The 14,111-nt window shown below is 35.4% G+C and overlaps 1 protein-coding gene across 2 annotated transcripts; it reads right to left on the minus strand.

Annotated features, from left to right (window-relative positions):
- Positions 1 to 485: 485 nt before the first annotated feature.
- LOC111513853 (hydroxylysine kinase) lies at positions 486 to 12,540 on the minus strand. Of its 2 annotated transcripts, none has more exons than XM_074186210.1 (4): positions 12,222 to 12,540; positions 9,360 to 9,559; positions 3,743 to 4,168; positions 486 to 727 (listed from the first exon to the last, which is right to left on the minus strand). In XM_074186210.1, exons 1-4 carry the CDS (start codon positions 12,508 to 12,510, stop codon positions 557 to 559), a joined length of 1,086 nt encoding a protein of 361 aa, XP_074042311.1. In that variant the 5' UTR covers positions 12,511 to 12,540; the 3' UTR covers positions 486 to 556. The 2 variants fall into 2 exon arrangements, with proteins under 2 accessions (XP_074042311.1, XP_074042312.1); XM_074186211.1 differs by having other exon boundaries at positions 3,743 to 4,156; positions 12,222 to 12,539.
- Positions 12,541 to 14,111: the final 1,571 nt, after the last annotated feature.

Raw genomic sequence — 14,111 nt, forward strand, 5'->3', positions numbered from 1 at the left:
TTTTGGTTTCAAAAATTATCGACCTTGGTCTATAAGGTTTCTAAGCGCGGCACTGATTCACATAGAGCGGACATCGGGCGTACGTAGCGCAAACTTTTGAGCTTTTTTTCTTATGTGAATAATAGAAGCGACGTGGCGCTACATCGTTTCCACGTCGTGTCTTTATTTACGCTTAAGAGACAAAAATCTACTCCACGTAGACCAATCACAATATAAACAAAATAGTACACACCATATAGGGTGACATAGGACATTACACAGAGAAGAATTCAGAGAAATGGTTTAAAACTTGGTTAGTTTTCTCAAATATTGAACAAAAGTAATTTTTTTGTGCAGGAGATCAGAGTCTTTCATCGACCTTTTTGAGGAAATCAGTATTCGTCTTCTGAATTGAACCCATCCACACACACAGTTCAGATCCTCGAAAAAGTTAGAGTTTTGTTTTTATGAAGTATTTTTATCACAGTGTAAAAAAATTGTGTAAATTTGAAAATGAGGATATGTTTATTTTCCAAATGAGTTATGCTTCTGATGTCTACAGTTTCAATATCGTGCTCTAAATATTAGTCCACTTATGCAATAAACCAGAATCAGTTTCATTCCAGATTTGATCTAGTAGAATCCATCCTTGAGCCGCTGTGGTCAGGACGTAAGAATTTTCAGGGTCCTGCAAATTTGAATAAGCTCCGATCACCAACGACTGACATAAACGAGCAGCAATACAAATCTGGAATAGAAATAGCGAATAAAGTGAAGTTTTGAAAAAGTTAAATTTATGGAATTAGAATGCAATTTGATAACGGAACTATTTATCATATTCGATAGATTCGTTAAAAATTATATTAATAGCAATTTTCGTTCTCTAACTAATCAAGGAATCACAGTACGTCACACATTAATTACATTGACACTGATATTCGCATAGTAGTAACGATCATTGGAACTTAAATGAGGAAACTGCCCCTTCGAAATGGAACAGTTATAAGGGATCATTGTGTGAAACCTTACACTGTCTCTTATACTTCTATTAGTGACTGCATCCATCACCCACTAAAATCAACAAATGCTGGTCAATTTTTTTAAACAGATTTAATCAAGAGGTTGATTTAATCTGTTTGAAAAAAAATTGGTCAGCATTTGTTAATTTTAGCCGTTGGATTGTACTGATGTTCTAATATGGTTGTGATATGTTTCCACTTCCAGCGCTAAAGCTCTGCCTCACCTACCATACTCCTCAGACCTCTCGTCAACCGAATACCATCTTTTCAAGCCCGATAACTTTCTCACCAGTGGAATCTTCGCCAATCAGGATCGGGCAAAAACATCTGCTTCATCAAATTCCGATAACACAATTTTTATGCTGGTGGAATTAATCGAACTGATTTATGATGGCAGAAGTGCACTGATTCGAATGGCGCTTGATTCGATTAATTTGAATAAGTATTCACTGAGATATTATAGTTTGAAGTAGACTCATAAAGACGGGAAAAACTTTCAAAACAACCTAATACTTTTACTTCCTAGAGGTCCGATATTTGACATCTGTAACATTAGATTCATCTGCCAGAATAAAGAAAGCGGTCTACGAAATTCAGCATAAAACACTTCTTATATCAACTAAACCAACCATTATAACATTCTTTTTAGGTATACTCAATGAAAAAATATACAATATAGTTCTTACATTCATATTTGAATCTGGAATATCAATACAAAATATAGTCACTCGTTTTATTTCGAAATTTCTGTGGCAAAATAAACTTCGGTTTGATGCTAAGGGGATGAGGATAATAAAATAAGTGGAAACATCACAACCGTATTAGAACATCAGTACAATCCAACGGCTAAAATTAACAAATGCTGACCAATTTTTTTAAACAGAGTAAATCAACAAAAATTACCAGTACAGAAAAAACTAACAGTGTCGTCCATTTCAAAACGATTACTACTAATTAAATAAATTCTACACATCCAGAAGACCTGCGACAGATATTTGTTCGGAAATGCCGATTTCTGACTCCGGACATCGTCAATAATGTAAGGAACGCTTTCGAAAGTAGACTGTATTTGAATTGTAGGGGTTATATTTTTTTTCCCAAAAATAGACTGTATGCCTGTATGCATGAAACTAGATGCAGGTCATTTTGAATACTTTATCCATTGATTGTGTTGCTATTGATATTGATTTTCTCAATAAAATGAGCGACAGCGAATTTTCTGTTTCTTCATAAATAAGATGTTCAACATTTAATGTCTCAATAACAAACGAACCGATTTTGGAAAAAATTACAGAAGACCTTTCAAATTATGTATCACTCGACCTCCCATGTTATTGAAAAAATATGGAGGTAGTTGCTGACCGCAGGGGAGTGAAGTTTCGGGTATGATTTTCATATCAGAATTAGTCCCCTTAAAGATATAGAAAAGTTGACGTGTTCTTTGAAATTTTCGATTTCGTTGGAACGCCCTGTATTTTGAATGAAAAGAAAATGCAATATTTTTGAGTTTTAGCTCTTTTATGAAACATTCAAAATAAACATTTTTTAATTTATTATTTACTCAACTGGAATCCTGTTTCAATGAAAACTATGACGGTAAATCATTAGCTCTAATAGACTTTCTGTAACTGTTCGAATTGGAGAATTCGTAGCCCGTAGTTTTATGGTGAACATGTGAATGTTTTATTTTTTCAAGTAACACTGAAATATCTAGTGAAAGGTTGATTTTTGATAGAGGGAATGTCTAGTGAAAATTAGTCAAAATCATCTTTGAATTTCAAAATTACCCTAAAATACAGGGTATCCCGTTTGAAAAAAAACTAAGTTTTGGCCCATTTTTATATTTTCAGACTTAGTCATCGAACACTTTTTATAACATTTTGGAAATGTTACTCTGACAAGTATTGTGATGAATCAATAATAACATATTCCTGTACTCTATCAAATTCGAATTGTATGTGGGAATCACTCGAGAGCCGAATGCCTAGTTTTTTTGAGTAAGCAAGTGAATATTTCGAGAACGGTTGATTTTTAGTGTAGGGTGTATTGCATAAACTAACATTAAATTATACCAGGTATTTGAAAATGTTAAAATGTAAAGGTTATTACATTTGAATTAAAAAAGTTTGTACTAACATCCGGTATAACCGGAAGTGTTGAGGAAATGCCAATATTTTCATTCGATGAAGCATATTGAAAAACCTGTATCTGACAATTTTCAGGCAATGGATACTATTTTTCCTCAAAAATAACTAAATAACGGTAAACGCGCTGTACCCTGCATATGTTACTATTTGATTTTTGAGTAGGCATTTCCATTTTAGAGAACACAGCGCAAAAAATATGTTTTCACCGTCACATTCTCATAGCATGTATTTTTATTGATAATGAAAGTATTCATTTGAAAATTCAAACTCTATGGCATCCCTCATAACAACAAAAGTTCAATCATGTCTATCCTTTTCGGAATTGAGTTCGCCATACTTGATAAAATCACAAGGTTATGAATACTTCACCATAATTCATGAGACACTTCAAAGCCCCAATCTATCTGAACGAGTTAAGCAATTTCCAAAAGCAAAGCAACAACAAATTATTCAAAAACAAACACAAAGAGGCTTTACAAGAAATGAGATACCTCGTCATGAGATTTTCATCAAATTGGTGATTTGGTATGTACAACTAATAATTATTTGTAATGATCAAAAAATATTTTCAATCCATAAAGATTAAACAGTACACACCCTCAATAAAGATAGCTCAGCATCTGGAACTTTCCTAATCGCAGAGTATCCAGCAAGAACATGTCCTCCTGCATAAACATCTTTGTCGATGAGCATCATATAGCACATTGTAATCGCCAGTTCATACAAGTAACAAGCTATATGAGCATCTCCAAAGTCTATTACTGCCTTAATCTCATACTGCCCATTCTGTTCCTCTACGATTATGTTCTGTTCGTTGAAGTCACCGTGGATGAGACCTCTTTCCAAGGTATTGGAAATGGAAAGAACGCGGTCTTGGAATTCTTGGACCACATTCTGGACCAACTGTTTCTTGGTTTTGTCTTGGATTGCGAAGAGAAACTGGGTAATCTGAGGTACCGAGTCCAGCATCCACAGGGTTTTGTAGTTATTATAGGCTGGGTGGTGGAAGCTCTGAAAATAAACCTAAATGAGATAGTATACCAGAATGCATTTTGGTATGGTTCATTGAAGCGCAATATATATGAGAAGCTGGAGAGTAGATAAGAATGAGTGAAGACCAGTCGCAAATAAATGTATAAAGCTTATATTCAGTCATGTTTCGGCACTGTCTCGTGATCAAATCTAGTAAGAATTTCTTCAAGTGAATGCATTCATTCTCGAGCCCTCATTTGCCGCTCTATAACTAACAATAAAATATACATAGATGAACAATTTCATTATTATTATTATAGTTAAGTTTTCTTCAGACAGGATTCCAACTGATTTTGAATTCGATTGGGTGAGGTTGAGTTGATTTTTCATGAAACAACATTTTCATAATATAAGAACACTAGCGAAATGCTGATACTGATTACTTTATTTTATGAACGCGCCTTTTCTCCCGTGGCTGGCCCACCAGCTGTAATATTTCAAAATCATTCCTTATCGCATATATACAACATAAAACAAACTTACATATAGAATTTCACCCTCCGAAAATATAGCGGAACGGAGAAACAATGATGAAAATATAATTTTCATATGTAAACGCTCCCCTTTTACCCCCACGGGTGGCGCCCCAGTTGGATCCTTTCTTACTGCGCATCTAAGACTTAAGAAGCACCCATATACCAAATTTCAGCTTCCTAGGACTTACCAGTAAGGAGAAACAGAGATGAATGAGTTTCAAGTGAATGATTTATGCATTCATAAGTTTAGATAGTCTTTCACGAGCGTAATCACGATTAAAGAGTAAACAATCCAGACGGTAGGCCGTGGTCAAGTGGAACCTGTAGTAACAATCGTTTCGTCTTCTACTGCGGTAAACATCATCAGTGCTAGGACAAAGATTATATCTTGAACTCTCAGTAACGAGTAACTGGCAGGAATGTTCCTGAATTGAAATTTATTATACTAGTAATGAATTTTTTTGTACCAGATTCAGATGTAAGGTACTAGATTACCAAATTTTTCAAGTTGTAGCTTTTGCGACGTCAGTAAGCCAATAACGTCATATAAAAATTGACCTTGAGAGGCAGGTAATTCAAATTACCTAATCTGAAAAAACTTAAAGTTTCAAAATTTATTCGGAACATTCGTTGAAAATAAAACATGGAAAACAAAAAATGCATTCTCGAACTAAAACATACATTTTTATACAAACAAAATTTAAGTAGTCAAACAAGAAATTGAAAAAATCAGTCCTTTTCACAAATGATAAAATATTAATTGATAGCTCACTGAATATGAAGAGCCTCAGTAGTTTCTGTTCAAGAATGATTGTAATTCAGCAAATTATTGTTGAGTTCAAGGTTGTCACACAAATTCGAAGACCAAGACGACTTAGGACCTCTAAAATTTCGGGGGTGAAGAGATACATCTGTCGGGAGAGGTCAAGTTGAACCCATGATAACATATGCATTTATAGTTTGTTGGCCAAATATCAAGCAAACGACTGATTGCAATAAACTGAGCAGGGTGCATATTTCGGAGTAACGAAAACCATCCCAACAGATGCATTGAAAATACTCTCGAATCTTTCTCTTTTACATCTTGTAATAATGGCTAAGAGTTGGCCAATTCAGACTAGAAAACTCATTGACCTACATGGGATCGGGCAAAACAGAAATTTTGGAATATGTGAAGTAACGAACATCTAACATGTTCTTGGACTACGTGGCACCAAAATACATATTCTATACAAACGCGGTTGAAGTCTTACACTGCAAAGGATGAAGAATGAACAATGATTTAAAGAACATGCTCAGCAGAAATACCTGGTATACTGTTGGTGAATGCCTTGTTTCTATGATGTAGTATAATGATGCTGTACAAAGATGGTGTACAAATAGTTTTTTGGCTATAGACGCAGCCTCTTCTGGAGGTTTTCATCAGTTTAATATTGTTTTATTATATGTTTCTATCATGTTATTGTAGTAGTTATGTACGAATGGTTTTTTTGTCGTTGAATAAACTTGAGTTGAACACGTGTATCTCTTGAAGTTTAACATAAGTATTGGGTTATAAGTTCTCAACATATACAGATGGGTCAAAAACCGAACATTGGACGTGAACTAGATACTGTGCGAAGAGAAATCTTGATGAACTGATGAACCTGACATCAAGACTGGTCTGGGACTGACGTGAGGAACTCAGAAAAACAGGATTAGATTGACTATTAACACGCAAGAGGACATCTGAGCAAAATAGGGCTGGTAAACGGAGACCTCAACTGCAGGCACCGCAACAAAGAGTCAGAGATAGCTCGTCATATATTATGCGAATGTGAGGTTTTGGTTTACAAATAATTGATGAACAACTTAAGTTATATCCAGGAGAATATTACATACGTCCAGCAAAAGACCCGTATAGACTACCACGGGGAATAGGTGGTTGGAATGGGTATCATGAGAATATGGGAGGTAAACGCAATAAGTTGCGTTGCAGTCATTTCAGGTGACTTGAGAGAAATAGAAAAGTCAAATGGCTACCAGGAAGCAGAAAAAAGGGCATGATGTTCGCGAGATGTTATAAGGTGGATTGCTAGACGACTGATGAAGTGAAATTTAGTTGAACACTCGAATTGGGGTCGAAATTAACAGAGATACTCCAGAAGTTATTCTGTGCAATGTGCAAGAGAAAGTCCGTACATCTGCTTATTGTGACAATATTGGTGAATGGCATATTAAACATTAGATTAATTAAACTGATTAAGGCTTTCGCGGCCAAGATTTTCAGTGCTATGATCTTCGTTCGGGTTTTAAAGCCGTCGTGGTTTGAAACTGTATCCTAACGTTTCGCCAACACGGGTGGCTGGCGAGATTAATTGTTGACTTATTCTTGCATAAATGAATCAAATTAATTATCACTATACCTGAGAAAACGCATTCAAATAGTCAAAATAACGGAAACCTCAGGGAAGAAAATAACTGAAATTGGTGTACCACAGGGTTCCGTTCTGGGTACCTTCTTGTTCTCATAATATCACTAATATACAGGGTGTCCAATATATGTGTGATAGATCAAACTTATGTTTGAATACAATACTCTATATATTTTCACTCGATTGCATTTCTTGGGTAGAATGCTTCCCAAAAATATGGGTTTGTTTGGATTTATACCGAGTGGTTCAGAAGTCATAATGAAATTTATGTCAAAAATGAATTCATTCAATACCAAATATTTCATACTTGATCAATTGGAATGAGGAAATGTTTTAACCAAATATACTTGAGGATAGTGTATTTTAATTTCTTCCATGCCGAATTAAATTACATCAAGGGCTCTTTGAAACGGATTATGATACCAGAGTTCAATATTGCCAAAATTTATTGAATTCATTTAGAGAAGAACCGTATATTTTCTTATTAGTCAGTGGGCTATGCTTGAAGACTGGCAGTCGACAAATCTAAAGCAAATGAACTTTAAACGTTCAAGCCAGTCTCTATATACCTACACAGTAGGTTTGGAAGAGAAATGAAATACTCTGAAAGAATTCCGATTTTCAATTGTGGAATATCATTGACTTTAGGTCGATGATGGTCACTATCTTGCACTGATGAGTGGCTAATAAGCCCGAAACCGGTCTGCAAGTGTGCCCGTTCCATAATTGAAGGTCGACTCTTTCAGTTGTATTGCCAATTGCATATGCAGGAAATTTTCTGTGAAGATTCCTGCACTGACGCCTGTCGGATATAATCCAACGCCCTTCGTGGTATTAGCCAGGGGAGTAGTTGTTTTCTGATAGGCGTCAGTCCATTAAACCTACTGTGTAGGTATATAGAGACTGGTTTCAACGTTTAAAGTTCATTTGCTTTAGATTTGTTGACTGCCAGTCTTCAAGCATAGCCCACTGACTAATAAGAAAGTTTTTCTTCCTTATTCAGAGGAATCGGGTAAATTACGGATATGCAGTTGGTTAGTACCTCGTCCACTAGATGGAGTGACATTTTGTGATGTTCGCTCCAACTTTGGAAGAGGAATGAAATACTCTGAAAGAATTTCGATTTTCAATTGTGGAATATCATTGACTTGCACTGATAGTGGCTAATAAGCCCGAAACCGGTCTGCAAGTGTGCCCGTTCCATAATTGAAGGTCGACTCTTTCAGTTGTATTGCCAATTGCATATGCAGGAAATTTTCTGTGAAGATTCCTGCACTGACGCCTGTCGGATATAATCCAACGCCCTTCGTGGTATTAGCCAGGAGAGTAGTTGTTTTCTGATAGGCGTCAGTCCATTAAACCTACTGTGTAGGTATATAGAGACTGGCTTGAACGTTTAAAGTTCATTTGCTTTAGATTTAGAAGAACCGTATATTTTGAAATATGTTTTGTTTTGTGACGAGTCCACATTCAAAACTGATGGCATTGTAAATTGATATAATATATACTACCTACTACTCGACAGAGAACACACATTGGATGACAGAAGTCTATAACCTAAATAGGTGGTCGATGAATGTTTGGGTGGGGGGTGTGCATAATTAAGGATCAGGTGTTAGGACCATATACCTCTGATGGGCCTCTGAATGGAGAATTTTATAGTAATTTTCTCCGAATTTCTATTGTGGATTTGTGTGTTTAAAACTCGATTGGGAATGCACTGGAGTGGTCCATTTGAAAAAAATGAGATAAAATTGATTCCCAGTTTCCTTTATTTACACTATCCTCAAGAATATTTGGTAGAGAAATGTCCTCATTCCTTTTGGGCGAGTAAGAGATATTTGGTGTTAAATTTTTTGACATTAATTTCACTATAACTTTTAAACCACCCGGTATAAACTGGGTGGTTCAGTACCTTGAGAAGCATTCTGTCCAAGAAAAAACATAAGTTGGGTCTGTCACACATTTTTTGGACATCCTGTATATTAGTAATAGTAATTGAAACATATATTCCATTGATATCTACAACTCTTTCCCAAAACATTTTTTTGTATCTCTATCGTTGATACACTCTGTATGTAAATGATTTGACAAAGATTGATGTATCAGTCAGCTTCACGCCATTCGCGGATTAAACCAATATTTTATGAAAAAAAAAACTCAATTGAATTGCATAGAATATCATTCTACTTGAAAAAAAAATGTGGTGTTACGCTAATTTGCTATCCCTGAATATTACAAAAACAATGTTAATATAGTTTTAATGATATAAGATAAAGATTTTCACGTTACCTTCATAGCTATATCCATTCTGCTGACGATTTCTCCAGCTTGATATAACAAACGAGGTGTTCGAGGTACCTTATGAAAAATTGTACCATCTATATATTCTAGCAATCGGACTATATGCTCTCCACTTCTCAACTCCACCGTTTCAAAAAATTGTTCTGCCTTTGTCAAAATGGGCTTGGGGCAGCGAAATCCATAATTTTCTGTAAAATTAATCATATTTGTGAAAAAATTAATTTTATTTCGATTTAACAGCGCTGGCATAGCGGGCAGAGTATTTGAAACCCAATTATCCAAGACTGGTCATTCATTCCCAAAAAAAGCGAGCGTACTTTATACCACACGACTGAAGTAAAACTTCTTTAGCTTCATCTATATCTGTTTAAAAAAATCTGTTTAAAATCTGTTTTTCAGTTAATCAGCTGTCGCCCTATACGAACGACAACTCTCAGAAGTTGAGAAACTTGTGCGAGGTAAGATAACCAGATAAATTATCTAGAGAAAAATATCTGGTCGAGGCGGAAATCGAACCCACGGCCTTCCGATCGTAAGTCGGGCGCACTACCACCGCGGCCAATTTCACAATATATGTATGCATATATTATATATGTTTATATATGTATAATATACACATGTATATACATATACATTAGGTTGTTTCATTTTCAGGCGATATTTTTTTTCTCAGTCCTACCTGAAAATCTGAAAATTTATAGAATTCCGTTAGAATTGTTGTATAAGTCAATTAGAGGCTTAGGTCATTCAAAATTTCGATTTCCCATATGAATAACACAAGAACATTTTTTTCAGTTTCAACTCGATTTTTCGGTATCAAAATTTTTTTCAAGAAAAAATCAGTACAAACAGTTTTTGAGATGTAGAGTTGGAAAGGTGAATGTAAATAATCATTGATACCAATTTTTTTAAATTGGAACTTTTGATCTTACGTTAAATATTATTCACAATAAATTCTACAGAGTTATGTTACAAAATACACATATCTCAAAAATTGCATCCAGGTGATCCCGAAAGGCGACTATAATTTTGTAATTAGCTAATAAGAAGACCTGATTTTCCTGGAAAATGTTATTTGGACAGATGAAAGCACTTTTACGAATTGTGGTATATTCAACTGAAATAACGAACACATTTGGAACATAAACAACCCCAGGCAGTTCCGAGAAATTCGGCCTCAAGTCCGATTTAGTATTAACGTGTGGGCAAGAATTCACCAAGATAGAATTTTGGGTTCTCATTTACTTGACGGAATTCTGAATGGAGAAACCTATCACCAGTTGCTTCAATGTCAATTTTCGAAGACTATTTGGATGATCTACCTGTGGCTAACTATTACAACATCTGGTTCAACATGATGGTGCTCCACCGCACACTACCAGATGAGTATCTTATTTCTTGACTGAAACGTTTGGTGATAAATGTATAAATAATGAGCCGGTGAGGTGGCCAGCAAGGTCTTCCGGTTTTGGATATATTCTTATGGGTTACACTAAAAAATAGAGTTTATGGTCAGAGGGACAATCAAAACATTGAGAACCTTCAACACATCATTGTTAGAGAATTCGGAAGATTGAGGAAGAGGGAAATTAATCGAGCAGTGAATAATATTCGAAGAAGGGCACAGTTGAGTTATTATGAACAAGGCTAGCATTTTGAGCATTTATACTGTGATTCTCTTTTGTCTTTACATTTTAGTTAATTATTGTTATTCGTTCAAAGTTCCATTTTCATTGAAAAGGACACAATGTCTAATTTACCTCATACACACCTCATTTATCAAATTTCGAGTGTTTATTCTGTCTCCTCATGTTTTCGTCGGCTTTTCAAATGAACCAAACTTGGTGAGATTTTGATCCAATAATTTGAACATAGTTTGATGTAGTTGTCGTCTTTCGTGATACAAGATTAAATACATTTCCGATTCCCTAACACTGTTTCTATCGTATTTGTAATAAATTTGTATCATATCTCTTTTTTCTTCGTTCGTGAAAGCCATTTTTGGCCGAAAATTCAATGACTTGTACAATAACAAAATGTCATTGAGTGTAAAAAATTGAAAGTTTTCAGAAACATCAAAGTCAAAGCCTATTATGATAAGAATTAATTTTTTCAATATCTCCAATTTTTCGAATGAGAATGATAACTTATGATATATCATTGAAAAGGTAAAATCTGGTTCTATTCAAAACAGAAAAAATGTAATGTAGCGGCCATTCGAAAAAATAAAGTAGATGATGGTGGTCGGAAGACGAAGCAAATCTGAAAACACCATTATGTAGCAGGAAAAAAGTGGCAATGTGAAAGTGTAATTTATTTTCGAATCCTTCGAAAAATAAAGCCAGAAAAAAATTAAAACCATTTTCGGAAGTTTCTGTTTTTTCCGGATATCTCCGGATATACTTGAAATTTCAGAACTTTCTCAATGGCATATTGTTAGTCCCAATGGTGAGGATCGAATTTGAAACCTTGTATTTGGGAAACACTACTTTTAAAGATCCTGAGCCGACATACCATGCACAGTGGCTTTCGAAAGTCATTTATTGCTTGAAAATTTTCCTGTTCCAGGAACAATTTTTCCTTAACAGAGTAGAAAGCCAAGGACTCCGTCATATCTGTATTTTCATATCATTATTGTATGTATAAGTATGATATCGTGAGCCTTTCTCAATTCTAGCTCCGTGACAAGATTTAGTCAAGCGCGTGTAAAGAAATTTTATTTCAACATTCGCCTCGCCAAATTACACTTTTCGTAACGCTCTCGTCATGCATTCACCAGCTTGCTTCCCTAGACAAGCGCGCGTGAAAGAGTTTTACTTCAAAAATGAGTTCGGTAAAAGTGTTACTCACCTAAGTGCAATAAAAGCAACGATTGTGCTTCAAAAACTCTCGGTTTCTTGGAATCCAAGGAATTGATTATTTTCAGGACATAACCATTTTCACCAACCTCACCACGGCTCTCAATAGAGGAATCACTTTTTTCTGTGGTAACATGATAATTCCAATCATCGTATCCATTGAGTTCATGCAACTGTTTGGCTTTAATTCCATATGACTCAAAAATTATTTTTTTCACATCCTCCAAAGTCACGCTAGCCTTAATAGAAATACCGGGATTCAATATGCGACTATCTTCCATTATGAATTTAGTCAGTATTCTGAAATTGTTTGATGAGTTCGAGTATATTAACAGGGTTGAACTGGGTTCACATCAGAATCAATTGCTACCGTTATTGGAATACTGTTATTTGATATAACACAGTCGAAAACTAGTGAAAGGCATTTTTCCAACAAAATGAAAATGTTATATAACACACAAATTTAATATTCCTACCTCACAAAAGGCATTTACCAGAACCTACTGTATACGTAGTTGGAAGAGATGAATAATTCGAGATTTTATTTTGAAATATTCATTTTCTTATATATAGGTACTCTTTTACTTCTCGTTTGCAAGCAAGTCCTACGTTCTAGCAAACCCTTCAAAATTTCAGCTTCACATTGATAGCATTCTTGAAATTGCGCTGTGGATATAGTTTTCATCGAAAATGACCTTCAACGGAATGGTCACTTCAGAGTGATAGTAGAACAGGCTTTAGCTAGAAAACAGCAAGAGCTCCAGAAGGAAGTGGAGCCGCCACAACCAGTACTTGTACTTTCCTACATCAGAGGATTATCGGAAAGGATAAGAAGGACTGGGTCCAAGTATAACATCAGGATCTGTTTCAGATCCGTATCAGCTTTACGAAAACCAGGCCACCAAACGCGGAATGTGGTTCCAAGAATTGCATATACCAGATACCCTGCGAGTGCGGAGAATCATACATCGGTGAAACTAAGGGGCCATTGAAAGTTTGCATTGCTGAGCACAAGAAACACATAAAGCGAGGAGAAACCAGCAAATCCGGAATAGCAGAGCATGTGTGGACTCATCAATATAACATCAAGTGGGCTCAAGCTGAAATCATCCACAAGGAGGAACACTGGTTAAGGAGAAAATTCAAAGAAGCCGCATATATATTGTCAAACAACGGATTTAGCCAAGCTAGCGTAGAGATACGTAACATACGGAAACCCCTAATCAAGCGGAAAACGACCAACTTCCGCCAAACGGTCATTTCCCGCTAAAACCAATGAAGCGGAGAGAGGGAACAGGGGATAGGTGAAAGCACTCGAATGACCTATAAATAGTCAGATCTCGGAGAAATAAGTCCAGTTATCACCCAAAGACGATTGTGGATACTAACAATCGAAACGTCGTGACATTACTTGGTATGGAGTGTTTTAATTTTCAATTTTCATTCATTGTTGATAATATTTTTTAATTTTCAGCTTGTATTAATATTTCAATTTTTTTTTATTGTTGCTTGTATGTATGTTTCAATTTTTTACAGATTCTTTCAGGGATTTAAAATCAATTTATATCAAATTAGACAATGGAAGTACAAACTGATGAAATACACCACGAAACATTGTCAACCACCTTCAAACAAACGAACAATATGCCCGCCATTTCCATCGGTTCTTCATCTTTTTGGCTGAAGCCATTAGTCAAAATTTCAGCATTCTCATAATTCTATCACTGCAATAACTTTTATCCCATTCCACGGTGTATTATTATCAAAACGTCATCTACTTGTCCCACTTTACAATCCACAACGCTAGATTTTACTTTTCGATAATATCTCAATAAATGAATTGCGAAATATATCAACATTAATAAAGCTTCTGGGGCTGATC

Source organism: Leptinotarsa decemlineata, unplaced genomic scaffold (assembly GCF_025532065.1).
Source record: "Leptinotarsa decemlineata unplaced genomic scaffold, Ldec_3_MD MMD2_tig00078422_RagTag_RagTag, whole genome shotgun sequence".
In the NCBI taxonomy this organism is placed as follows: Eukaryota; Metazoa; Arthropoda; class Insecta; order Coleoptera; family Chrysomelidae; genus Leptinotarsa; species Leptinotarsa decemlineata.

Coding starts and splice junctions, on each gene's coding strand:
- LOC111513853 (XM_074186210.1), bottom strand. CDS start 12,510: ATGGAAGATAGTCGCATATTGAATCCCGGTATTTCTATTAAGGCTAGC. Junction 9,560..12,221: donor GTTGCTTTTATTGCACTTAG/GTGAGTAACACT, acceptor TTAATTTTACAG/AAAATTATGGATTTCGCTGC. Junction 728..3,742: donor CTGAGCTATCTTTATTGAGG/GTGTGTACTGTT, acceptor TTTCTATTCCAG/ATTTGTATTGCTGCTCGTTT.